This window comes from Lipotes vexillifer, unplaced genomic scaffold (genome assembly GCF_000442215.2).
Source record: "Lipotes vexillifer unplaced genomic scaffold, Lipotes_vexillifer_v1.1 scaffold39, whole genome shotgun sequence".
Classification (NCBI taxonomy): Eukaryota; Metazoa; Chordata; class Mammalia; order Artiodactyla; family Lipotidae; genus Lipotes; species Lipotes vexillifer.
The window spans coordinates 1,911,782-1,939,392 of NW_006787038.1; the positions used below are offsets into that span (position 1 = coordinate 1,911,782).

General features: G+C 39.1%; 1 protein-coding gene across 1 annotated transcript in view; it reads right to left on the reverse strand.

The window, feature by feature from the left end:
* Positions 1–24,401, reverse strand: part of MLH3 (mutL homolog 3) — a 26,004-nt gene extending 1,603 nt beyond the window's left edge. Inside the window, exons 1-10 of the mRNA XM_007459745.1 lie at positions 21,125–24,401; positions 18,617–18,715; positions 17,828–17,913; positions 16,984–17,088; positions 15,871–15,943; positions 11,209–11,280; positions 9,789–9,900; positions 8,608–8,767; positions 1,744–1,767; positions 1,560–1,638 (exon numbers count right to left, since the gene is read on the reverse strand). Of these exons, the coding sequence (XP_007459807.1) occupies positions 1,560–1,638; positions 1,744–1,767; positions 8,608–8,767; positions 9,789–9,900; positions 11,209–11,280; positions 15,871–15,943; positions 16,984–17,088; positions 17,828–17,913; positions 18,617–18,715; positions 21,125–24,401 (4,087 nt within the window). The remainder of the gene's footprint in view (positions 1–1,559; positions 1,639–1,743; positions 1,768–8,607; positions 8,768–9,788; positions 9,901–11,208; positions 11,281–15,870; positions 15,944–16,983; positions 17,089–17,827; positions 17,914–18,616; positions 18,716–21,124) is intronic.
* Positions 24,402–27,611: the final 3,210 nt, after the last annotated feature.

Consider the following 27,611-nt stretch of genomic DNA (forward strand, 5'->3'; position numbering starts at 1 on the left):
GTCCATTTTATTTGCTGCTTTTTTCCATTTCTAGCATAATCTTCTTACTCTAAACTCTCATATTGTCAGAAACTGCCTTTATGCATACATTAATTCACTCAGTCAACAAATATTTATTAAGTATATACTCTGTGTTGGAGGTATGCCAGGCAGTGAATGAGATGGATGCCCTGCACCCCCATGATGCTTACAATCTAATAGGTGAGACAAACATTAAACAGTTACACAATAGTTTAAATTATAAGTACTATAAAATATAGAATATCGAAGAATATATAACCGGAAGACCAAACCCAGTTTAGGAGGCTCAGGGAAGGCTTTCCTGACAAAATGATATTTAATCTGAGATCTTAGGTTAAGAAAAACATGGCTAATTGAAGAATGAGCAGAAGGGCATTTCAGACAGAGGAGAAAGGCAAGCACAGAATTTAGCGCACAAGACCAAGACCAAGGAAGCAGACTGGAATGTGAAGGGCGAGGTAGAGAGGGATGTGAGAAGAAACTGGAGAGGCAGGCAGAGGCTGGACCATGAAGACCCCTGCAGGCCATGGTAAAGAATAAAATGTTCATCCTAAGAGCAGTGGGTAGTCATTGTCAGGTTTTTGGTAGAAGAATGACATGCTCAGAGGAATGTTTCAAAAAGATTCCTCTGGGTGTTGAGGGAAGAATGGCTTGAAGGGGAGCTAGAATAGATGTGGGGAGACTAAGTCAGAGGACTCAACAGTGGCAAGAACTAGGGAGGTGGCAGTAGAAACCAATCACATCGGAGACATTTAAGATACACTTTGAAGGCAGAGATGATGAAATTGGGGATGGAGTAATATGAGGAGTAAAGATAGGATAAAGGGGGGAAGGAGTTTGTGATATTTACAGGAGACAAACTAATGAGGGACTGAGGTTACAAAGCCAGAAAAGACAGGAAGTGAAGAGAGGAGCAGGTTGATGGGGAGAGATCAAATGGAGGGAGGGTGTCTGGAGTGGACACCCCACCATGGTCAAATGATAGTTGCAGGGGATTCTGTGGCTGTCATGATCCCTAAAGTAAGTTCCTCCAATACCATTTTCTATATTTTATCATATTGCGCTTCTCAAGAACCCTCAATGATTCTTGCCCTCTGTATAAAGTCTAAGGGTTTTGCTGTGACCTTCTAGGTTTCTATGCTTCCTCACCAGCTTAATTTCCTGATATTCTTTGCTGCTCCTCATATAACTAATTTGTTTCTGCCTTTGGATCTCTGCACAGGCTATTTCCTCCCCTGTAGTAAACTCTCCCTTCCTCTGAATCCATGTCCCTCAGCTCATTCAAAACTTGACTCAAAAATGCAGTTATTGCTCCACTCATATAAGTCAGTCTGCATTATGGTCCAATATATATGGCGGTATTTTGCTTTGTAAAAGTAATTTTTTAGGGTTCATTTTTAGTGTACTGTTTCCTGATCTAAACTGAACCCTCCAAGAGGCAGGTGATAATCGTGTCTTCTACTTCTTTCATAAATGCTGAACCCTGCCAGCGCGCAGCATGCAAAGGCACTCAATAGCTAGTGTGTCGAGAGTCTTACCATGGCAGGCTTGGGATGCCAACACCTTCTGGACAGTCAGTGGCAAAGTCCCTTGGATGCCTCCTGTGGTCTGGAGTAGCTAATGCATAAACACATCCTTTGTTAATGGAAAAGCAAATGGGACAATGGAGCTTTCTGTGTGCGGTGTCTCTGTGTGAAACCCCAAAATAAGAGAAAAGCTTACCTCCAATTGTTCTTGAATAAATTCCTACGAGGAGAAAAAGGAAAACAGGCATTAATCGATGGCTATGTTATAATAGCCCTTTGATAATTTACAAAATATTCAATTTTCTTCTTTAAAATATGCCTCTTGAAGAAAAGAATTCCAGCAATATAGCACCTAGATGCAAATAATTTATTTGTTGTAAGGCACTTTGAATATGAAATACCAAGACAACTGAAAGAACTCTTACTGAATGGAGAATGTATTTAGCTACTGAAGCTTTCTCCAGAGATAGTTCATCAACTCATGAGGTTATATAACTGGTAGCCTAATGACTCAACTGAATATCAGGGATGTTTCTCACTATGAGGCTCTCTGTTTGCATTTATAATCTTAGCTAGAACATGTTTAATACTGCACATAAACAGAATAAATACACAACAATCGTCAATACAACTATGCACTCAGTATAACACTTGTTTAAATATCATAAAAATAAGTAGTCACTTAGTTCCCACAGGCATTTTTTTGTGTGACAATTCCCTCCAGGTCAAAAAGCTTACTCTCTGAGGCATTTTGTTGAGAAATTTCTCCTCCTTTGCATATCTCTGTCCCTAGGGTAGCCTTTTCAATAGTAACATCCCTGCAGATGTTAATATTTACAAAAGGACTAAAGAAATTTAAAGCAGACACTATTTCGTGCTACTAATCTGTTTACCCTCTGGAGGTTAAAAACTGTTTTGAGATATGGCATATTTAATAATTTCTTTATAAGAAAACACAGGATTTCTTTACTCCTAGAAATGGCTATGTATAAATTAGCTTCCTGGGAATACCCTCGTGGTCCAGTGGTTAGGACTCAGAGCTTTCACTGCTGGGACCTGGGTTCAATCCCTGGTTGGGGAACTAATATCCCACAAGCCAAGCGGTGCGGCAAAAAAAAAAAATTAGCTTCCTAAGATTACAACATGACAGACTTCTTTTTAAACCAGACTCAGAAAGTTCTCTTCCCGAAAACTTAGGAAAAACACTCTTTGACATAAACCACAGCAAGATCTCTTTTGACCCACCTCCTAGAGTAATGAAAATAAAAACAAAAATAAACAAATGAGACCTAATTAAACTTAAAAGCTTTTGTACAGCAAAGGAAACCATAAACAAGATGAAAAGACAACCCTCAGAATGGGAGAAAATACTTGCAAACGAAGCAACACACAAAGGATTAATCTCCAAAATATACAGACAGCTCATGGAACTCAATATCAAAAAAACAAACAACCCAATCAAAAAATGGGCAGAAGACCTAAATAGACATGTCACCAAAGAAGACATACAGATGGCCAAGAGGCACATGAAAAGCTGCTCAACATCACTAATCATTAGAGAAATGCAAATCAAAACTACAGTGAGGGACTTCCCCAGTGGCGCAGTGGTTAAGAATCCACCTGCCAATGCAAGGGACACGGGTTGGAGCCCTGGTCCGGGAAGATCCCACATGCCGTGGAGCAACTAAGCCCATGTGCTACAACTACTGAGCCTGCACTCTAGAGCCCACAAGCCACAACTACTGAAGCCTGCATGCCTAGAGCCCGTGCTCCACAACTAGAGAAGCCACTGCAATGAGAAGCCTGCGCACTGCAATGAAGAGTATCCCCTGCTCGCTGCAATTAGAGAAGGCCTGCATGCAGCAACAAAGACCCAACGCAGCCAAAAATTAATAAATAAAAGTAAATTTTAAAAACTACAATGAGGGCTTCCCCGGTGGCGCAGTGGTTAAGAGTCCGCCTGCCGATGAAGGGGACACGGGTTCGAGCCCCGGTCTGGGAAGATCCCATATGCCGCAGAGCGGCTGGGCCCGTGAGCCATGGCCGCTGAGCCTGCGCATCCGGAGCCTGTGCTCCGCAACGGGAGAGGCCACAACAGTGAAAGGCCCACGTACTGCAAACAAACAAACAGAAACTACAATAAGGTATTACTTCACACCAGTCAGAATGGCCATCATCAAAAAATCTACAAACAATAAATTCTGGAGAGGGTGTGGAGAAAAGGAAACCCTCTTGCACTGCTGGTGAGAATGTAAATTGATACAGCCACTATAGAGAACAGTATGGAGGTTCCTTAAAAAACTAAAAATAGAATCACCATGTGACCCAGCAATCCCATTGCTGGGCATATACCCTGAGAAGCATAATTCAAAATGGGCAGGGTGGGATAGGGAGGGTGGGAGGGAGGCTCAAGAGGGAGGAGATACGGGGATATATGTATACATATAGCTGATTCACTTTGTTATTCAGCAGAAACTAACACAACATTGTAAAGCTATTATACTCCAATGAAGATGTTTAAAACAAAAAAAGACACATGTACCCCGAAGTTCACTGCAGCACTAATTTACCGTAGCCAGGACATGGAAACAACCGAAATGTCCAACAATAGATGAATGGATAAGGAAGATGTGGTATATATATACAATGGAATATTACTCAGCCATAGAAAGCAACGAAATTGGGTCATTTGTAGAGATGTGGATGGACCTAAAGTCTGTCATAGAGTGAAGTAATCCAGAAAGAGAAAAACAAATATTGTATATTAACACTTATATGTGGAATCTAGAAAAAAAATGGTACAGATGAATCTATCTGCAGGGCAGGAATCGAGACACAGATGTAGAGAACGGACATATGGACACGGCGGGTGGGAAGGGGAGGGTGGGACAAATTGGGGGATTAGGATTGACATATATACACTACCATGCGTAAAATAGCTAGCTAGTGGGAACATGCTATAGAGCACAGGAAGCTCAGCTTGGTGCTCTGTGATGACCTAGATGGGGGAGGGGGGTGGGAGGGAGGTCCAAGAGGGAGGGGATATAGGTATACATATAGCTGATTCATTTCATTGTACAGCAGAATACAACATTGTAAAGCAGGTATACTCCAATTAAAAACATAAAAATAAAAAGAATTTAAAAGTTTAAAACTTCACAAAAAAAAAAGAAAATTCTCTTCCCGCCACATTTACAGACTAGTCCACCATACTTATAAATGAGCACAGTTACCAAGAGCTAGTTGGTAGATACTATGTATTTTTTAAAAGCCACATATTTTCCCAAACAAACCTAAATAGAAAGATGTCTCATAATACCTGACCCACTAACAAAGTTTAGTGTGGATACAGATCAAACCTAACTTCTTTGCTATTCTCTCTTGTGCTTATATATCTGGGACTTGTAAAACATCAGTCTGTAAGCATGGAGAAGGGGAAATGGATCTTATTCTCTATTCATTTCATATTTCAAATTGAACATTAATGCTAGGTAATTTAATATTTAAAAGGCTCATTCATTAGGCTAGAGGATAGAACTTTACAGAAAGATGTCTTAGTGATCTTTCAACTGCTAGATCCAAGTAACTGCCGCTTTTTCAAGATACCAGAACTGTTCCAGCTTCTTTCAGAATCAACAAAATCTCTCCTGATCAGCCTGACTTAACATAATCAAGACTTGCTGAAACCATAAGCCTTGTTTCAGTTTGAGGTAAACTTCTTGCCAGTACTCTTTGAAGTCACTTTAGGAAAAGTTTTCATTATAATTTTCTCGTTAAATACTTAAGGATTGAATTACTATAAAAGATTCTAACAGATCCTATCTCTTGGATTTAAGACAATTTGGAGGAGAAGCCTTGGAGAAAATAAGCTCTGTTGGGAGAAAAGAGCGCTGCTGAAAGCCAAGCAGAGGTGGTCTGATCAAAGGGCAATTCTGGGAAGGGTAAAGTCAAGATGATCCCAAAGCTGGCATGTTAGCTGCCTCTTCCTCTCAAATGTCTTCTCACACTTAGACTACAAACATGCTCGAGTCTCTCCTGTCTGAAGTGAAACAAAAACCTTTCCTCCACCTGTGTCCTGCCCCACACTTCCTGACACCCTTAACCTTTAGCTGTCGCCCCCATCTCTTTGGTATGTAGCCGAAGTCCTGGAAAGAGAGGGTTCCTTAGCTCCCCTTTCTCCCTGCCCCCTGCCCACCCCTAGGAACAGATTCCACAAGGCAGGCAGTGTCCCCTGACAGCCAAATCCAACTCCTCAGACTTTACTCTCCGGCCACTGTTGACCATTCCCTTCTTGCTTAAAACTTCCCTTGGCTGTGGCAATATTACTTTTCCCTGGTTTTCCTCCTCCTTCTCTGACCAAATATTTTCAATCATCCTTTACAGTCTCTTCTTTTCAGCAGTAGCTTTCTGGACCTTTGCCAAAACATATACACCCTGAATGCTGGTGTTCCACAGCCTCCATGCTTGGCTCTCTTTTTTTCTTCATATTCTCCCTGAACAATTGCACGTCTGTTAGACCCTTCTCCAGATTCTGATATTATCAAAATATATACAGTTGACCCTTGAACAACACAGGAGTTAGGGGCACCAGCCCTCTGTGCGGTAGAAAATCCTTGTATAACCTTACAGTCAGCCCTCCGTAGACGCGGTTCCACATCTGGGAATTCAACCAACCGCAGATCCTGTAGTAGTGTAGTGTGTTATTTTTTGAAAAAAATTCGAGTATAAGTGGACCCGCACAGTTCAAACCCATGTTGTTCAAGGGCCAACTGTATACTGTTAACCCCCAAATAGATACTACAGCCCTGACTTCTTTCCCAAGTGCTAGATCTCAAAGTCTGTCCATCCACTGGACATCTCCATTTGAAGGCGCATTCAATGTGCCTAAACTAAGGCTCATAATCTAACTCCCTAGCCAGGTGTACTTCTCCTCCTGTTTCCTTTTTCTGTCAACGGCACCATCCCTCTAGTCATCTGAGTGAGAACCCTCAGAATCATTACTTATCTTTTCTCCTTTATCTCTTTTATATTCTCTTGCTCACCAGGTCCTCTTGATTCTACCTTTCAAATATGTCCCTCCTCTCCATTCCCATTGCTACTGACTTAGTCAAATCTTCATACTGTCTTACTTGCACCATTGCACTAGCCTCTCAACTGCTCTCTACCTCAAATCTTTCCTATATCCATGTATCCCACACTTTTTCCACTAAATCTATCTTTTACTTTTTATTTTTAAATATTACTAAAGTAATTCAGATTTCTGGAAGAAATGACAGACTGAGTTGATGTGGATTTTCCTGTGCTCCAAACAGAAAGAACTAAAGAAGGAGTTAAGAAACCACAATGAATAAAAAAGGACACCATGAAAAAAAGAACAGATAGATCTGAGAAAGAGCCAAATAAAACTTCTGGAAAAAAATAATAGTCATTGAAATAAACAACCCAGTGGACAAGTTAAACACCTAATTAAACAGTAGATGAAGAGTGAACTTAGTTTACTGGAAGATAAATGAGGAAATTTCCCAGAATACATCACAGAGAGATAAAACCATGGGAAATATGAAAGAGAAGGCAAAAGACATGGAGAATAGAATGATAAGGTCCAGTAGACATCTGATAGCATTTCTCGGAGGCAAGAGAGAGAAGGGGGGAAGAAGCAATGTTTGAAGTGCTAATAACTATATTTTCCAAATTGAATATGTAAGATGAATCTCAAGAAGGAAATCAAAATAAATCCACACAAAGATATATCATAGGGAAATGTCAGAACACCAAAGACAGAGAAATCTTAAAAGCAACCAGAGACAAAATCAGGTTACCTACAAAGTAATGATAATAAAATTGACAATGGACTTCAGTAGCAAAAATAGAATGTCAGAAGTAACAGAATATTTTTGCAATGCTTGAGGAATAAATAAGAATATGGAATTCTATTTTTAGCTAGACAATCATGCAAATGTGAAGGTGGAATAAAGATGTTTTCAAAGATATTTTATTCCTGGACTCTTAACAAAAGAACTTTTAAGAGATTTACTTCAGTGAAGAGAAAACTGAACACAAAGAATAAATAGGATGCAAGAAGCAATAGTGAACAAAGAATGGAAAACATTTTGGTTAAGCTAAATAAACATTTACTATAAAATTAAGGTCTACCAGGGGGATTAAAGACAAGGTGGAATTAAAACAGGCAACAAAATGGAAGATGGGAGAAAAGTGGTACAAGAGAAAGGGTGGTAAGGTTTGTGTACGGTTTATGAAGAGAGCAGAAGAACAAATTACCTTTAAACTGTGTTACATATGCAAGCTAAAATTCCCCTTCTAAACCAGTAGAGGGGAAAAAAAGAGAAATAAAGAAAACTCTAATAGAAACCAGGAAAGGAGGAAAGGAAAGACAACAAATACAAAATAAATTGTTTTAAAAAAACGAAACACGTCAGTAAAGTACTTAAAATGCAGTTGTGCTAAAGTGCATTTTGCTCTTCTTCATTGGCTGCCTACAGGATGAAATGCAAACTATTCAGCTGAATATGGTAAATCCCTTTATGAGTTGGCCTTGACAACCTATCTAGCCTCATCTAGGCCCACCACTACCTTGTGTGTATCTTAATTCGAGCCATGTGTACTGGTAGTTCCCTAAGCACGGGATCTGCTTCAGGTCTCTGATATCTGTTATTCTGTCTAGAATGACCTTATCCCCTCTTCTGTACTTGGCAGGCTCCTACTGTTCTACAAGACTTTTCCTGAAACAAACAAACAAAAAAACAAATGCTTTTCTGTGATAGTTTCCTTGACCTCCACCCTCCTGGGCACAGTAAATATTCTGTATTTCCATAGCACTTTTGAACATACCTCTGCTGGCCAAATTTCATTATAGTATAATTATTTAAATGTCCTTCTCCCTCACCTTGAGCTAATTCATCTTTGAATCTCTGGCACCTGGCACACAGCAGGTTATTTCATAAATGCTTGTTGAATAAAAGATGAATATAGAGAATTTCTGAACCAAGTAGGAGGTTATTAGCACTCAGCAGTTTTCTCAGCTTTTGCAGCTGTGTCTTACCTCCACAATGCTCTTGGTCACAGTAGATCTCCCTCTTCGAAGTTCACTGGCTTCTCTTTCCACAAAACAGAGTGGTACTTTTCCTACAAGGACCAGAGAATCACTAGTGTCTGGAAATATAATTTCAAGGCCCAGATCTTCCAGATTTTTGTGGTAACACCTAAAGAGAGAACCTCAAATGTAAAAGAATTACTTCATTCACATTTCAGTATCAGTTCCAAATGCTTGATAGTTTCTCAAAAGCTGCCAAAAGCTTTAAAACTTACAATATTTTTCTCACACTCATGGTTGTTTATTTAGATTTTATTATCAAATTTCCTTTTTGAATTACAGTAACCGGTTTTTTTCCTCTTTTCCGTTGAGAGAATCAATTTGTTTCTATGTCAATTTGTTTCTATATCTTGTTCCTAAATTTTTTATTCTTCACTGAGGAATTGCTAACTTCTCCTTGCTGGCACTTAAAGAAGTTTGGCACAAATAAAAGGGTTAAGAACGTTTTGAATCAGCATGAAAAGCAGGGAGATAATTAACAGTGGGAGGAACTGAGAAGTCCTAATTAACGGGATGTAAATAAATGGATCTGCCTCTAATATAAATTATACCCCAGGGAAAAAGATTTATTGGCAGTGGCATATTCCCAAACTTTAAATAAACTTAGAGACAATTACCTCTTTCTTATTTCCAATAATTTGTGCCACCCCGAAGTAAGAAAATGTCCTATCTTGTGACTCATTATATGATTTGCCCCCTCCTTGTGGCCTGGTGTTTTACTTTCTTCCCAGTATGATTATGGTAACAAAAGCTAAGAATCTAGAATGTACCAAGACAAAGCAGAATGGAAGCAATTACTGCAGTAACTTCACTTTTAGAAACAGCACAGCATAAATATTGACCGTTCCAAGAAATGGTAAGAGTACTCTAAGCCAACTGCTGGAAAAAATTATCAGGGAAACTCTATCCTATACTCAATAGCTGTGATATAGTGGAAAGAACAGCATTTGGAGTCAGACGACCTGCATCTGAGTGCCTGCTCCACCACTTAAAACTTGTTATGACCTTGAACAAGTCATGTAACCTCTCTTGGTCTCAGTGCCTCAAATGAGATAAGGAACAATAGTTATGCTTATACCCTGGCCAGAGAATGTACATTAGCAACATCACAACCTCATGGTGGTACTAACGATAAGAGTCTCCTTTGTTCCTCTGTCACTTTTATCTCTAGTGGAGGACTTATAGTGGAAGACAGTAATTTTTTTCGACCAGAGCCTTGTGGCTGTTGCTTCTCATAGGAACCTATTGAGAGAAAGATGAATGGGTTAAGAGCAGGAAGTGAAGTCTTCCAGATTCAGATAAAAATGAAGACACAGTCATGGAATTATTATAATGCTTAGCAGCATGTTCAATGTTCAGTTTTAGGCTTTGAATTTCTATTATTAAAGTCAAACTAGTAAATATCTAGTTTGTTTATTCATTTTAGCAGTATTTTCTTAAATAAGAAATATAAGACTTAATCTTACATTCAAATGAACAATGCGATGTTCCTGTAGATGGTCAACAAATGTGGTTTCAGTAACAGAGGCTGACTAATATAGATTACTGGGGAGATAAAAGGGGTTTACTTCACAACCCAGTGGCTCAAGAAGGCTCCCTCATTCTTCCAGAAGGATTTCCCAGGCTCTGAAGAGAATCAGTCAGTACTATTCTCAAATGGTCCAGGGCCTAGAGCAAGAAAGTTTTTCTAATACTTTTTATTGTATCTTTCCCAACTCTTAGGTCTTCATTTTATAAGGAAAAGTGAACATGGAAGTAACATCACTGCCATTCTAGTCCATGAAATACCTCCCTAGGTCCTCAACTAACTCTACAACATTTGGGTTTTTTATTACTTGACCACAGGAGTAAAGATTTTCCTGGTATTTTACACCTTGGGGAACAGACTGCCTCATATGAGAAAAATGGGTAGCAAAGATTAAAAAGCACATATTGACTTTGGAAGAATCCATAACAAATTAGTGATACAGGTTGCCTCTGAGGAGAGAAACTAGGTTGGATGAAGGGCGAGGGTAGAAAAGAGACCTTATTTTATTCCCTTTTGTACCTTTCAGACTTGAGCCTATTGGATTATACTACCTATTCAAAAACAAATTAAATTTTAAAATAAAAACAATATATTGGGCCTTCTGAGCTGCCTGGTAGTCTCTGCCTGATGAACTGTGAAGGTAAACCAAGATCACATGGGCATGTGGAGGGGCATATCTTTGTGCTGCAAGTTGTAATAAAGTAGCCTAATCTTTAGGGTTGATGATAAGGATACAGCAAATATGCCTTTGACCATGGGTTAAGACCCACATGTTTGAATTAGTAAAGTGAACTACTACCTTCTTTCAATTATAAAAGAAGCCACACCTGCAGGCTTCAGCTTCATTTTTTCTTTATATATATATATATATATATATATATATATATACACTTTTTCAGCTTCATGTTTTAAAACGTACAATTCATCTTTTTTCACAACAGTCATAGTTAGAAAAACTCTTTCAGGTTCATTAACTCTGCTGGGGAGTCTCGAATCTTTCCTAGTCCTCAGCAGATCCTTACCAATGGTCAGCTGCTCCAGTCGGATGCGCTCATGGGCAGCATGCTGGTCCACCAAGACTAGCAGGTTTCCACCTAGAAGACCAGCAAGCACCACCGGGTTTCAAATTCTCAGGTCAAGATTAAAATGATCATGTTGTGTTGAGGGAGAAAAAGCTTAATTCAAACTATTTAACAACATGAGCATAAGAGAAGCATACAAACTGAGCAGTAACAACTGTATCTTTTATTTCCTAAAAAGTTAAAGTTATGGGAAAAACTACAACAAATGTATCCCTGATGAAAAACTCCTTAGTTCATTAGTATTTCATTTCTAAAACATGGTGAAAGCCCTACATTCTTAATGTTTAAATACTGATTTTGCTTTATTAATTCAAATTTGATACAATGAAGGATCATTAAACCACACATTTTATAATCAGCTGACCTTGATTCGCAAGCTGCCCTAGAACCCATGAAGCATTCTACTACACTTTAGATCAGAGGTCAGCAATAATTTTCTGTGAAATGCCAGACAGTAAATATTTTAGGCTTTTGGGACACAGGGTTTCTGTCACAACTACTCAAATATTCATTCTGAACCAAAGCCGCCATAGACATGTGAATATTGTAGCTGTGTTCCAATAAACTTTTTACAGACACTGAAATATTAATTTTCATATAATTTTAATGTGTCAAAAAATATAACTCTTCCTTTGCTCTTTTTTTACTATTTAAAAATGTAGTATACCTGAAACTAATGTAACACGGTAAATTAACTACACGTCAATTAAAAAAAAAAGTAAAAACCATTCTTATCTCCCTGGCTGTACAAAAACATGTTATGGCTGGATCCGGCCCCCAGGCCACAGTTTGCCTTGCTTTAGACTCAGGCTTTGCAAACTTTGAACAGCAGATAAATCACCTGGGGATCTTATTAAGATGCAGATTCTGATACAGTAGGTTAGGGGTGGGATACAAGATTGTGCAAGTCTAACAAACTCCCAGATGATGTTATTTACAGACCTTGATTTTGAGTAGCAAGGCTTTACACTGTCAGGTGCAAGAGAGAAGCAGAATGTCCTGACCCCAAAGCCAAACCTACAGGGAAATAAATCCCTTTCTCATTGACAGGACTGATTCTCTATTACATTAGTACAACTTTTTAGCTTGTAATTTTATTGCTTTTGGCCAAAGGGTTGAGGTTTATTGTTACTGATTATATTGAAATAAAAGTTCTCCTCTTGAATTTGATCAAACTAGATAATGCCTGTTTTTCCTATTTCTACTAAAGATTAAAAAAATTGTTTGTATGACACCATCAAATTCATGGCGTAAGAGCTACTGACTTGAAAAATAAAAAGATTATGATTTTTCTGACAGCATGTTCAACCACAGAACAGGCCCCAAAATGTTGAATTTTAAACTCCTTTGAGGATAGGAGGAGTTGCAGCTGGTCGTGATGAATACTGAACATCCTGTATTGGGCAGAACAATGGAATAAATAATTATGAGGGAGTAACCTCAAACTCAGAACCTGAGCCAATGTGAATTACCAAGAGTCAAGGACCCTACGAAATCAATCCTGCACCTGATTCTGGAGAAATGATTTATAGTCTACACAATGTTCATGACATTTTCCATTCCTTGAATGAAGCAGAATATATGAAGGTAATTTACTCATGTCAGAGCTGTATTTTTGATATTCCAAAATAACAGAATACAAGCTTCATCAAGGCAAGGATTTTTGTCTGTTATATTCCTGGCATGTATAATAGCACCAGGCACATAACAGGCACTCAATAAATATTTACAGAATAAATGAATGAATCCTTATTCTTTAGAGGATCATAACTGAACAACTGTATTTTATTATAGGTGGAAACATGCAATAAAAAATGCCATTATATGGCATTAATTTCACAATAATGCAAAACAATAGTATATTTATCCATTAAAAATATGTGCAAATATTAAAATAAAAGTAACTCAATTATAGGAATAGGTTGCTTTTGGTATTTGTGAGCAACAATAAAAATACTTACATTTTGATTTAGAAAAATTCTTTATATAAAAGTACTCCTTGATGGCAGCTAACCAATACAGTAACAATCCAGAATCTCAAGAGAAATTTAAATATCTGGAGATTTTGTGGCTACACCCATCTCAGGTGCCATTAGTAGAGATTTTGGTATTAAACAACAAAGAATTCCAGGTAATCAAAACTTTAGAAAACAATCTATTCACTTTCTAGAAGTAGTAAGACTACTAGAATTTGACCTTCACGAATTCTATATTTATGATGATTACGACAAAACTTTTGGTTACTTTACCTTTGATCTGTGATGACATTTACTAAATAAATTTATACTGTAAACAAGATAAAAAAGAATATTTTGAAGTACAAAGAGAATGAACTGCTTTCAAACTTTAGAAGCTCTCGCCTGCAGGTCTACCCATCGGGAGCCAACTCCTCCAGTGGTGCTCAGGACTCAGCCACTCAGGCCTTTTCCAGAACCTGACAGGATCAAGCATTCCTTGTAAATGGCTCGAGAGTCTCCCAGTTAAAAAAAAAAAAAAAAAAAAAAAGCCTTCTCGCACCCTCACTCTCCTTAGTCCCTCTTCCATGTCACAGATTTTGGAGTCTCTCCTGTCCTATGTCTTCTCTGAAACAGCTCTCATCTGAAGTCCCTGACCTCCACTGTCTGGAAATCTAACAGATATTTTTGGTCCTCATCTTAACCTCTCGGCAGCACTTAGTACAAAGTCTTGGCTTTGCAACACAACCTTTGCTTGTTTTCTTCCTATTTCTGTTGTTTCATAATCTCTCTTGCTGGTTCACCCTTTTCTACCCAGCTATTAAATGGCGGAATTACTCTAGATTCAGAATCTCTCTTCCCCTCCTCACTCTTCACTCTTCTTCTAGGTGATAAAATTTATACACATGACTTCAGTGACCGGCTTTATGCTGACAGCTCAGATTTAGATCTCCATGTCAGAATGCTTCTCGCATCCTAGACCTGTAATATTCCTGACACATTCTTGAACATTTCAAAGGGATTTCAGACTGAACTCATGATTTTCACCCTTCTTGCCTGCTTCTTCTCCAACCTCATCCTGCAACGTCATCCACTCAGTTACTTAGGTCAGAAAACCAGGAGTCATCTTTGATATACCTTCCCCATATCCAATCCATCACCAAGTCCTGCTGACTTTATCTCCTAAATATCTTTCTCTCTAGGTCACCCTGATCCCAGCTAACCATCATTTCTTAGATATTGCAACATCCTCCTAACAGTCTCTCTGCAGTTACTGGGACTCCATCTCCACACACGCTCCAGGCTCCACACTGCAGCCAGAGCAGTATTTTCAAAATGCAAATGTGATGTGACATGTGCCGCTGCGAAAACAAACAATAAAAAAGAAAACAAAAAGCCTTCAATTGTTTCCAATTGGTGTTGGGAGGAAGACAAAGCTTGTAATTGGTCTTTAAGATCTGGCTGCAACCTACTTGTCTAGCCTGTCTCCTGCTCTCACACAAGGAAGGGCTTGCCCTGCTTCTTATCACTGAAGGAGAGGAAAGCACAAATTGCATACTATTCCCTCTGCCCAGAATACTCCTCCCTCCTTTCCTTACCTAGTTAACTTATACTTCAGATCTCACTTTACCCACAAAACCTTCCCTGACCTCCCTACTAAATCAAATCTCCCAATACAGATTCTTACAGCATCTTGTTTCTCTCCTCCATAACACTAGTGTTAAAATTTTAATTGTCTGTGTAACTATCTGTTTCTCTTGCATGAATATTTTCTCCCACCATTGTATCCCTAGCACAGTTCCTGGCATGCAATAGGCACTCAATCAATATTTGTTGAATGAGTTAATGTTATTATTTACAAATTCTTGTTGTTTTATTAAAGCAGGTCACCAAGAGATTATATGTAACTCTTGATAAATCTATCAGAGTTCATCATATAAACTTCCTATTATTATAAAGGGAACACATTAAAACATTAAAAAGTCAAAGACTATAAAATATTTTAAAGAGTCAAAGATGAAATTTCCCCTCTGCCCATTCCCATTCGCACTCCCAAGGTAACCACTCTTAATAGTTTAACATGTATATACATGTCTATGTATATAAAACTAAATGTACTTTAAAACTATTGTTTCATAATATTAATTTAGATTGGTTTTTCCTAATCTGTCCAAATCATTGAAACTGTGTCGTATATAAAAAAAATAACCTTAAAAGGAGGCTGTCAGAAGACCAGCTGGGGCTTCCTTCATGGTGCAGTGGTTAAGAATCTGCCTGCCAATGCAAGGAACATGGGTTCGAGCCCTGGCCTGGGAAGATCCCACATGCCGTGGAGCAACTAAGCCCATGCACCACAACTACTGAGCCTGCGCTCGAGAGACCGCAAGCCACAACTATTGAGCCCATGTGCCACAACTCCTGAAGCCTGCATGCCTAGAGCCCATGCTCCACTACAAGAGAAGCCACCACAATGAGAAGCCCATGCACCACAACGAAGAGCAGCCCCTGCTCACCACAACTAGAGAAAGCCTGTGCACAGCAACAAAGACCCAATGCAGCCAAAAATAAAAAAACCAACCAAATAAATAAATTAATTAAAAAAAAAGAAGAAGACCAGCTGGTTACTGAGGCTAAACCTCATTCTTACCTGCCTCACCATTCTCTTCAGTCTTAGTGCTCATTACACAGGCAATAAACTTGTTATCCACTTGCTGGAGAACCTGCCATACATTCAAATAAGTGGTACAATACTAAATAAAGATTAACAAAGGCTTATCTGCATAGAGAGAGACAAAACTGTACTTAATTTAAAGTTGTTTGCATTATTCATATCTAAGACTGAGGACAGGTGCTGATGAACCTGAGGGAGTCATTAGGAAGGAAAAAAGAATAGGCAAGTAGAGTGATCAGAAGACAAAAGGAGAGACTACAAGGAAACAGACTGAGGCATCTAAGAGGGTTATGCTAATAAAACTTCAGAGTAGACTTGAAATGTTCCCAACAGAATGACTCTTATTAACAGGTGATATGACCAGAGATTTATTAATATGACCAGAGATTGCTAACAAATAGGTCTGAAAAAAATTTGGAAAATGTATGCAAAAGCAATAAACCCATCTTGTAGGAGCTAGTCCATTGAAGCAGTAAGTTAAAAGCCACCGGTGGCTTCAGACCTTGGTGGCTCTGCTCTACCTAGATCGGTCTAACCTCCTAATTTGTTTCCATACTGAAAATAAGGAGATGAAGACAGCCTGAGTGGTGTAGAGAGAGGGCAAACTAGAAAAGCAGATGAGAGAAGGGGTCCATTCTGTTAATGGAACTCCTCAATCTGGGGTCTCCTAAGCCATATCATTTGTAGCCTCATACAATAGAGGGTCATTTAAAAAGGGGCATTGTTGCACAGTTAAGGACAATGTCTCTACATTACTTAGCTGATTTACAAATTATTGTCAATATAGAAAGTCAATATATAATCCTTGAAACTGTGAGCCTGAATCCATAATTCATCCCTCCAAACCTGCTCACACTACAAAGGACACTTTTTTCTTTGTAATTATAATTAATCCTTCACTTTTTCTTCTGATGATAAAAGTTTCAGTAAGATTAAAAAGAACACATGTGCCTTGACCAGGATGGTCTATATCATCAAATAAATCCAATTTCACAAGAGTTAGTCTAGCTTAGGTCTTATAATATATATATATATATATATATATACATACATACATATTTTAATGAGATTTTATAGTCAATCTTTTACCTGCATCGAGTGAATCATTTCTTTGGTGAAACGATAAGGATACAAGATGTTGTGAATTTTAACTGCTAGGCTCTCAGCCTGGCCGCTGCTAACGTCAACAGCAACCTAGAAAGACCCAGATCAAACGTCATTTACACTGTAATCTTTTATGTCTGCAGAACTGTTTTACCAAAGATCTCAAAGTGCTTTACAAACATTCATTTTCACAGAACCTATTAGAGGTGGGTTGAATTCAGGGAACTTATAAAAATTCAAAAGGCTTTATGTATTATTACTCTTAAATAATAATTTTTGTTTATACACAGAATTACTGACAAACACCAATACTTTCAGAATAACAATTTGCCTGCACTTCATGAGCAAGTCCTTAAAGACATCTTAACTGATGAATCAGTAACAAATGCTCATATACTGTACACCTGTATTACAACACACAAAGCGCATTGTGTGATAACCCACTGAGGAGAGGATGCATACTCAGGTCCAGTGGTGAACTGTTCCTCTAGCAGAAGATTCACTGCTTTATCTAATGATAACAGTTTTTATTACCACCACCCTAAATACTTTGCCAAAGCTGCAAGTCAGGGTTTCTGAGAGTGGTAAACACATTCACTATTCACAAAGTGGTTACACATGTATAATCCAAAATGTCCGAGCTTCCAAACTGCTATGAATTCTGATTCCTCCTCTCTACAGTAAATATTAATTTCCAAATAAATTATTTGGAAACATGCTCACTTGCCATTCATAATTACAAATGAATATAGTCATTCGTGCCCATACCCAATTTAAATGAAATTGAAAATTTTAAATAACAAGCAAAGAAAAATTGCTGCAGACCTACCTCTGGATAACGGGCAAATACTGGGTTGTCCCATTCTGAGAACAAAGACTGAAGCGATTCGGGACCAACAGCACTGTCCCCAGTAGCTACAGCAAAAGGGGACAAGTAAAGTTGGCATCAAGAGCCTGAGGGAAGTGGGTGAATGGTGAATGGTGTCTCATGCTTGGTGTGGTGCAGCCTCAAGACCAAAGATCAGACACATTGTTCCCACATACTGCAAATGTGCAGTGTTTGCTGTATCTCTAAATTGTTTTGATCTGTTACTTTTTAAACTAAACTTGATGACTGTGTCTTCTGGCACTATAGCTTTTTCTCCAAACTATTTTCACCAGATATTTCAGAATACAAGTCCAGAAGAAAAACCAGTTCAAATTAGTAGCCTCACTTCTTTTAGGTAAAAATATACCTTATCTATTTTTAGAAATGAAGAAAAGAAAAATGATAAATATCTGTAGCTTTTTTTGCAGATAAGAATTTTGCTTACATAAAACTAATGCAATATGGACTCAGCTCCAATCTTTACAAATAAGAAGCATTTTCTCAATCACAAGACACCACAGACTGCATGATCACACAGTATTGACCTCGTCTGGAAAAGTAATTTCTGATCTAAATGCATGCACTGAATTACTTAGTTCTGCTGTTAAATAGGACCGTGGGGAATTCCTGGTTCCAGGAAGGCACAGCTGGCACTGATCAAGCTCAATAACACAACCCTGCTTTGTTTTCTTTAAGCTAGGTGGCACAGTATGTACTAGGTGTTCTGGCAATCTCTGTTAATGCCCCTACCTCTGTTATTCTGTCTCATCACAGTCCTCTCTTCCCGGGCTCTAGGAAGGAAAGGAAGAACAAGGTCGCTTCTAAAAGGATGACACCTGTACTGAGATCCTAAATATAAAAAAGAAAAATCTAGACATTTGAACTCAAAAAATAAACTATTAAAAAATTAAGTTACATAAAATCTCTTTCTGCACAAACTGAATTAAGACATAAGGCAGACTACTAAACAACAGATTGAGTCAGAAGTTCTTTAATGAAATTATTCTGCTAATTTAGGAATCTGCATTAATGCTTAGTCCTATTAGCCATCTATATCAGACGGAATGAGGAAGAATAGATCCCCAATTTACATGCCTCTTATTCCCAATATATGTGTCTCTCTATATGTGTGTGTGCCCAGTATGTGTCTAACGTTTATCTCATCATATTATAATTGTTTAGATGGCTGTCCTCCCTAATAGACTGTGGACTCTTGAAAGCAAAGCCTGTTAATCTGCAATGTGGCAGCTCCAAACACAGTGTGAATGACCAGCAAATGAGTGAATAAATGAATAGATGAATGAATGAAAGGTTCTCAACTTAAATTCCAAAGTCCAGTAAGATCTGGCCCAAATTCTACCCTCCTCTCTGAAGGATGATAAGATTTGAGTTTTAGGAACAATGCTGAATTTGACAGTTTTGAACAGGGGCAAAACATGATGAAACTATTATTTCAAAAAGATAAATCTGTTGGACAAAAACTGGAGAGAGGTAAATTCAGAATGATAAAAGTAAAGTGTGAGGTGAAATAAGGTTGTGTCACTATTAACAGAAAGGACAGCGTTAAAGACATTTTAAAGAAAAAAAACTACCAGGGCTTGGAGACTTGACACTATTCCTTAAAATTACCTTTATAGATCCTCTCTTCTGTCCAATTAAATTTACCTCTTAACAGTTCATCTTATGTGATGTTTTATGGGTGGTTCAACAAGTCCTACTGTTCTGCTACACACCAGCCATTTCCAGAAAGGTAACCCTCCCTGTGAATGGAGGGTGCTCAGAAGCCATCTTTTCTTCGAACCAGTTTCTAGACCCTAACTACTTAATTTTTCATTATGAATCTCTGACTTAACATGACTCTCAAAAGTTCACCACAAGACTTGCTAACGCAGGCGTTGAGCAGGTTGAAGTGTTTTACACATCTAGATTTGTTTAACAGGAGCAGATGTTTAGGTTGAGCATGGCAGCCAAGATTGCCCCCCTTTGTTTTAGCAACCACCATCTCAGTTTAATGTGATCCAGTTATTTTTTGTCACCATATCAGAAGCAGTTGCGTTTCAGGAAGATGAGGTGCCAGTGCCTTAAATTCACCTCTGATAAGCATTCACTATAAATCAGGACACAAAACTACATATGTTGAAAAACACGTGTGTCTTTACGAGCCGTCTGCTAGTCTCAGGAGCAGTACTGAAGAAAAGGGTTTTCTTCTATTTAATACTTTGAAAGTTACTACAGTGATTATCTTTTTCACAAGGAAAAAAACTGGAAACCATTGAAAAATAAAAGCCTTATTTAACCTTAAATAAATCAGAGCCTCCTGTTAGAGATACTTATCCTAGGGAGAAATTATAAGTTAATTTGCAATTACCTTCATACTCTTTACATTCTTTTGCAACATTCAAGACTTTTAATACAGATGAACATTTAATGTTTATCATCCTGATGCAAAACCAAGATTACTGCCAGATGGAAATCAGTTTTACCATCTCCCAACATCTGGCTCTCAACACCCTGCCAAAACAATGTCACTTTTAATGCTGACTGAGACCTGGGAACTCAGAGTCCTAGCCTAGGCTCCAATGTGGCCTTGTGGTCTGATCTGAAAGCCACATTATTGTCTTTCTGAATAACAGCCGCTTATACAGATCAAGATTATTAGCATATGTATTATAATAAAGTACATTTGAAAAGTATGATTATAAAAATACATACTTAAACTATATTCCCCAAAATTTATGGTCAAGTTTTTTTCTTTAAAAAAAAAAAGTTTATAAATATACTACTGTACTGAGCCATAGATTTTCCTGGGAAACCTAGGATGATTACAGGATCATTCTTGCCCTTTACCTGGGAGCTGCAGAGAGTAACTTCCAGAAAAATACCACGCTGGCATTGCAGGTGCCTTTAAAGACAAATTTCTTAGAGAGTTTTGTGTTTGGGAGAGAGGGGAAAGTGGGGTAGGGAAACACTGTAGATGTTCTCAACTATCAATAGCACCATTTTCATTAAAAACTGTCTCACCCTCTTGCACATACCTACACCCATAGACACATATACATACACTTCCATTCTGTATCATTCTTTCACTGTATTTTTGTTTAAATAATTATAGACCTGGAGAATTTTCACATACATTTTATAACTAAGCTTCAAAATATTCTATCTGCTGAGATAATCTCTTTGAACATGATTATCTTACTTCTCAGCCATTATTCCCACCTTCCAAAGCATTCATGCCAGTGAACACCATATACTTACCATTCTCAAGTAGAACATCCACAGCCATAGTTGTCAGGTCTTTAGTACAAGCAGCCCGAACGTCCTCAGTAGGAGCAGTGAATGTGCTAAGTCCTGTTAGCTTGTTGATGTAAACCATTCTTCCCAGGGCTACATCAAAATGCTGCTGCCAATCCAAAGAACATGTGTTGGACTCTTCATTTTCAGAACAAGTTCTTGCTATAGATTCCTCACTCCGACAACAAGTTCCATTTTGGCCAGCTGCAGAATCTTCTCCGTGACTCACTAACATTCTACTTGGAGAGTCAGGACTTCCAATCTGTTGTTCTGAAGCTATAAGAACATCTGAATCCTTACCGATAACTGTAGAATGATCACAGGGCAGTACTAAAGGAGTTTCTGACATCACAGGGTTCTCTGTTGTATTGTTGTTAGAATATGTTTCACTGTCTTTATCGAAGGGATTACCCTGTGTGACAGAGTCCGACATTGGGATCTTGCCACTTTCTGTTTTCTTATGCTCATTTTTAAATAACTTACAAGAATCTAGGGTTAACCCACTGGACAAGTCACTGTCTTTCCTACTGGAATCTGATTGTGAAAGTTCATTAAAATGACTCGTCATCTCCATTGTTTGAGTCTCTCTTTCGGAGCCTTTCAATCTGGATAATTTAGAGGCTAGTGATTCAGGTGACTTCTCAATATCCAATGACTTTCTGTTAAAATGAGATAACTCCTGTAGAGTTATAGGGCTTTCTCTTAAGCAAGGCATCTCTTCTTCCAAACAACTGTCTTCCTTGGAGAATGGTAACTTTTCTGAATAAAACATGTGACTTACTGGTTGACAACTACTATTTGAATCATCATGTTTCATAGTAGTGATTTTACAAATACCAGAGCTGTCTAAGTGGTTTTTGTCTTTCCACAGAATGTCAGGTTCAACCTGAGGACTGAGATTGGGAGTGATTTCTAAAGTGATATTTTCCTCCACTTCTGTATTCAGAGGATTTTTAACCTTCCCATATTGCCTCTTAAACTTCTCCAAAGATCCTAGTTGTGAACTTAAGCTTAGCTTCTTATGAGCTATGGGTTTGGCAGAACAAATCAACTTACCTGTTTTCTTATTACCATTTGAACCATGACTGAAAGAGGATGTGTCAGGTAGTAAGCAACCTGTGTACGAGTTTTTACTACTTTCCTGAAAAACAGCAAAATTTTTATAAGTTGCTATAGGTTTGTTCTCTAGCCCATAACTTATATTTGTTCTGCACAATCTTTTGTTGGGCAGTTGAGCAAATTCTTTACTTAAAGTGGTGGTTAAATCTTTGGTGTTTGGAGTCTCAAATGAATGGCATGTTCTATTTCCAAATGTTTCTTTGGCACTCACAAGACCAGGTTGAACATAATTTTTAAATAAATGTTCTGTTTCAGTTGATTTAGTTTGCTCATTTTGTACCACATGAGTTATGAAGCCAGTGGAACATAATTTAACTTGCCCATAACTAAAAACATTTATTCTTCCACAATTACTAGGTTCTTCTTTTCTTTTCTCTTCTCTCTGAGCACCATGTGCTCCCGATAATGCTGTCTCAACAGGCAGAGTTTGGCATCCCATTTCAGTAGCATCTTTAAATCTCTCTGGTTGATTCTGAATTCTCTTATTTTTCAGGATGTTGGCAGCCGTGCCATTAGCGGTAGTACTTACTTTCTGTATTTCTAGACCTTCTCCACTCCCCGCAAAGTGATAAAGTGTCTGAAAAGGGCTTGCAGACATTTCTGAACTGGCTCCACATGGATTTTCTGAAGAGTTAAGTTCCAAGCAAGATTTTTTATGTTTCTCATTTGCTCCTGATTCTGATGCTTCAGCTGTCTCTTGTTCTAAGATCCTTGACTCGGAGCAAGCGCTATCTTCGTTTTGTAAAGATGACTCCATTTTACTATGGGCTGGCCCATCGGATTTGTAAGTGTACAAAAATGAATCATTTGTCTTTTCTCTGATAGCTTCCGAATCCCTAGAATTCTGTGTGCTTATGTTTTCTACAGGAGCTTTTCTTTTCACAGCTTTTGATTGCAAATTAAACGTTTCACAGGAATCCAAAATATTATTACATGCTTCTTGGAAACTGACCTGGTCACACTTCTCATCAGAGGACACTTGCTTCTGAAGAGTGGCACTAAATAAACTAAACTCATTTTCTTCACTAAATTCCTTAAGGTCTTCACTTGATAATTCCACAAATAATTTTTCTTTCTTTAAAAACATTTTTACTCCTTCCTGAATACAAACCAAAACAGTATCCCAGTTCTGAAACTCAATCAGAGTTTTTGCTGGCTCCAGGCACACATCATACTCACAGAAGTGGCACTGCATGTTGATTACATATATACCATGGAGTTCTGGGTTAGACCGATGCCGAGGACTTGAATTCGTTTGCCTACTGGCAGAGCCGTTCTTTGGCTTGCATATAATGCTTTCTTTCCTTAATAAAAAGTCAATGAGTTTATGCAACTTTGTCCTTAAAACTAGCCTCTTGTTCACAAACAAAAACTGCATATTCTTATTATAATGTGCTTCAGAGCTGATATAGCCACTAAGCTCAAACTCCTTATATTTAAAATCTATTTCTCTTAACTTTTGGGACTTACCCAGTCCATAAATTTGACAAAATCGGGAACATATGTCTTTGGTTTTAGGGAGCTGAAGAACCATGGAACCAGAAACATCATTTCTCAAAGAGAAAGAAATGGAAGGGTGCATGAGTGAGAGAGCTTCTATCCTCTGCCTAACCTTCTCAAACTCCAGTCTAGGATCCATGCATTTCCTCCTTACAGGTAACTGATAAAATAGGTTATATACGGTGACTGTTGTCCCAGCACTTGGTCGAGTCAAGTCAGCTTCACAAGCTTTCAAGACTTTTCCATTCTGAAACAGCTTCACAAAAGTTTTCATTGACTTGTTTTTCTTGGATGAAATTTCCACAGCACTGGCCATGTCAGCTATACTGGCCAAGGCCTCCCCTCGGAAACCATAAAACCTTGGGTTCTCCAAGTCCTGTACAGAGTCGCATTTACTAGTGAAATAACGATTTCCCACCTTGTCTACATCATCACTCCCCATCCCAAATCCATTGTCTATCACCTGAACTTGGAAGGTTTCCATGTTTACCCTGACAGCCACACATTTTGCTTCGGCATCAATACTATTGAGGGCAAGCTCCTCAACACACTGGCCTAAGGAGCATATAGCCAAACCAGAACGCAACCTGGCTTGTACTTCAACTGACAAGCACTTGATCATGGCAGGTAGAAAGCTGGTGAGAAAGCCAGGCACTGGTTCCCTTTTCTGACTGGAAATAATTGCCTATGGGAGGAAAAACAAAACAAAACACACACACACACATTTAAAGCTTCGGAGTTACACAGCATCAACCATTTCTCTCAAGCTTTATAAAGAAATATTTGAGGTAAATGAAATCTCTTACTAAACCACATTGTAAAACAAAACAAAACAAATTATAGCTCTGATCTCTAGGCAGATCACACAGCTCTTGTTTGGTGCAGTGATTTTAACATCCAAAACAGCATTCATAATTTCATAATTTTTATTGCTCCTCTCTAAATCCCATATGCCCTAAAGTGAAATCATAATCACACTTGAAGTTGACCTGCAAAGACATGTTCAAAATGCTAATCACTTCACCAAAAACAGATGCCTAAATTCCGCTAAGAAACATTAGCTAGAAATTATTCATGAAAAAAAAGTCCAAGCTAGTTTCATAACATTTATACATTACACAATAACCATGACTTTTAGAAAAAACTTATAATGAAGTGTTAAGACACTGTAATAACTAGGGTGAAGGAACAAGAGGAAATAAAATCAAATTATGTCAAGAAAAGATTAAGATTAATAATAATTATTATTATTATTGGCTAAATGTAGTTATCTCAGGGGGAACAGACTAAGAATGGGAAAGGATAGGACAGGAAAATTCCTTGTCATTGTAAGCCGTTCTGTATTTGATTTTTAAATCTTGTTCATGTATTACTTTGATAAGTTTTCTGAAGGCCCTTACTATTATTTTGTATTTTGGTCTTTACAGATGGCTTCAAACTACCTTGGCAATAATCATGATGGCAAGGGGCTGTTTAAACTTGATTTTAAGTTTTCTGACAGGTAAAAAAAGTAAGATTATAGTGCAATTAAAGGTCCCCTCCCTTCACAGCTGAGCGCAGCATGGGGGGTACCTCTCGCAAGTGGTAGGGCTAGTTTTTCAAACCCGGTAAAATCAGAGCGATAATTGCAGATCTGACGATTTCTAACATCATGAACTCTGCAGCTGGCAAAAAATGAGAGGTAAACGTTTAATAAGTATTCCGACTGCTACCCAACTCAACGATTTCCTGATTATATCCCAGTCCTTTCAGGGCTGCTGGGACAAACTCCCAGATGGGACAACTCCATCCGGGTTCCGAGCTAATAAGAAAGCTTCGGGGAGCAGGGCGGAGGCCGACTACCCCGCCAGACCCAAGCTCCACCCCCATCCCCTCCCCCAGCTGGCAACCAGAAACCCCAGCCGGCAACCAGAAACCCCAGCCTGCCCAGGCTCGGGCGCCCCGCTGAAGGCAGGCCAGGGGGCCTCCCGGAGCCCCTGCGCAGCTGGCCCGTAAAGTTGGCCCGCAGCGGTCGCCAGGGCCCTTCTAGTGGTAGAAGAGCTCCCGGAATCATCCTTTCGTCGCGTGCTTTTCCCCAAGTCACCTCGTACCGCGCCTCAACAACTCCCTGACACCAACCGCCTCGGACTCCGGACGCGCGCACGTTGGCTCGCAAGGCTCGTGCACGCGAGGCTCACGCACGCGCGAGCCCGCGAGCATGCGCTTCTCAGCTGCTCCTCCGAGAACACCCTCTAGTCCGTGACACCCCAATGCGCATGCGCACCAGGTGTTCCCGGCTTCGGTACTCATGTGTCCCAAGGTCTTTTCTCCCTAGTACCCCGAATTCTCAATCCTTTTCCCGTTTTAGCATGACGTGAAAAGCTGTTTCTAGCAATTTTTACTTGTTTTTTCTTCTTTCCCCTTCTCTCATCTCTCCTTTGCACGTACTACCATTTAATTCAATATATATTTTATTTGCTTATCGTCTATCTTCTTTCACTAGAATGTAAGCTATATGAAGGTATGGATTTTGTCTATTTTTGTTTGCTGCTGTATCCCCATGGCAAGAACAGTGCCTGGCTTATGTTAGGTACTCAGTTAATTAATAAATCCAAAGCCTTCCATCTAGAGATCTATAGTATTATTTCAGAGCTGGAAAAGACCGAGAAACTATATAGCTCTATTCTTTATTTACAGATGAGGACAGCAAGACTCCCTTCATTGACTTTTTTGGTATCTTCCCAATACCACCGCAGCTTTCTTTTCTAATGGAATGAGAGTGGAACTCTAAGGGCATTGTGAGAATAGGTGTTTTGGGACTCGTTAACCAACCTTCAGTTTTTGCTTTGTCCTGTTTTCATTGAAACCTTGTATTTTAAAAAGTTGGAATTTATGACAAACTTGTCAAACCGAATGAGCATGATATATACTTTTTTTTTTTTTTTTTTGGCTGTACGCGGGCCTCTCACTGCTGTGGCCTCTCCCGTTGCGGAGCACAGGCTCCGGACGCACAGGCTCAGCGGCCATGGCTCACGGGCCCAGCCGCCCCGCGGCACGTGGGATGCTCCCGGACCGGGGCACGAACCCGTGTCCCCTGCATCGGCAGGCGGACTCTCAATCACTGCACCACCAGGGAAGCCCTGATATATACTTTTTTTAATGGCTGACTAAACCAAATCAGGAGATATCTAAGTCTGATGAAGCAAAATGCTTATTGCTTGTATTAGTTTGCTAAGGCTGCCATATCAAAGAACCAAACTGGGTGGCTTAAACAACAGAAATTTATTTTGTCACAGTTCTGGAGGCTAGAAATCTGAGATCAAAGTGTTGAAATGATGATTTCTTCTGGGGCCTCTTTCCTTGGCTGGTAAAATTGCTGTCTTCTCCCTCTGTCTTCACATGTTCTTCCTCTGTGCACACAGGGCTGTGTCCAAATTTCCTCTTCTTATAAGAACACTGGGGCATATTGGATTAGGGCCCACCCTAATGACCTCATTTAACCTTAATTACCTCTATAAAAGCCCGGTCTCCAAGTGTAATCCCATACTGAGGTATCCAGAGTTAGGACCCAACATATGAATTTGAGGGGGGGGGGATAATTTAGCCCATAACATCAATTTATGTGAATTCCTTATGCAGAGGACAGGGATGACAGCGGAAACTCCAGAAAATAAAAAACAATTAGTCCAGGGCTTCCCTGGTGGCGCAGTGGTTGAGAGTCTGCCTGCCGATGCAGGGGACGCGGGTTCATGCCCCGGTCCGGGAGGATCCCACATGCCGCGGAGCAGCTGGGCCCGTGAGCCGTGGCCGCTGAGCCTGCGCGTCCGGAGCCTGTGCTCCGCAGCGGGAGAGG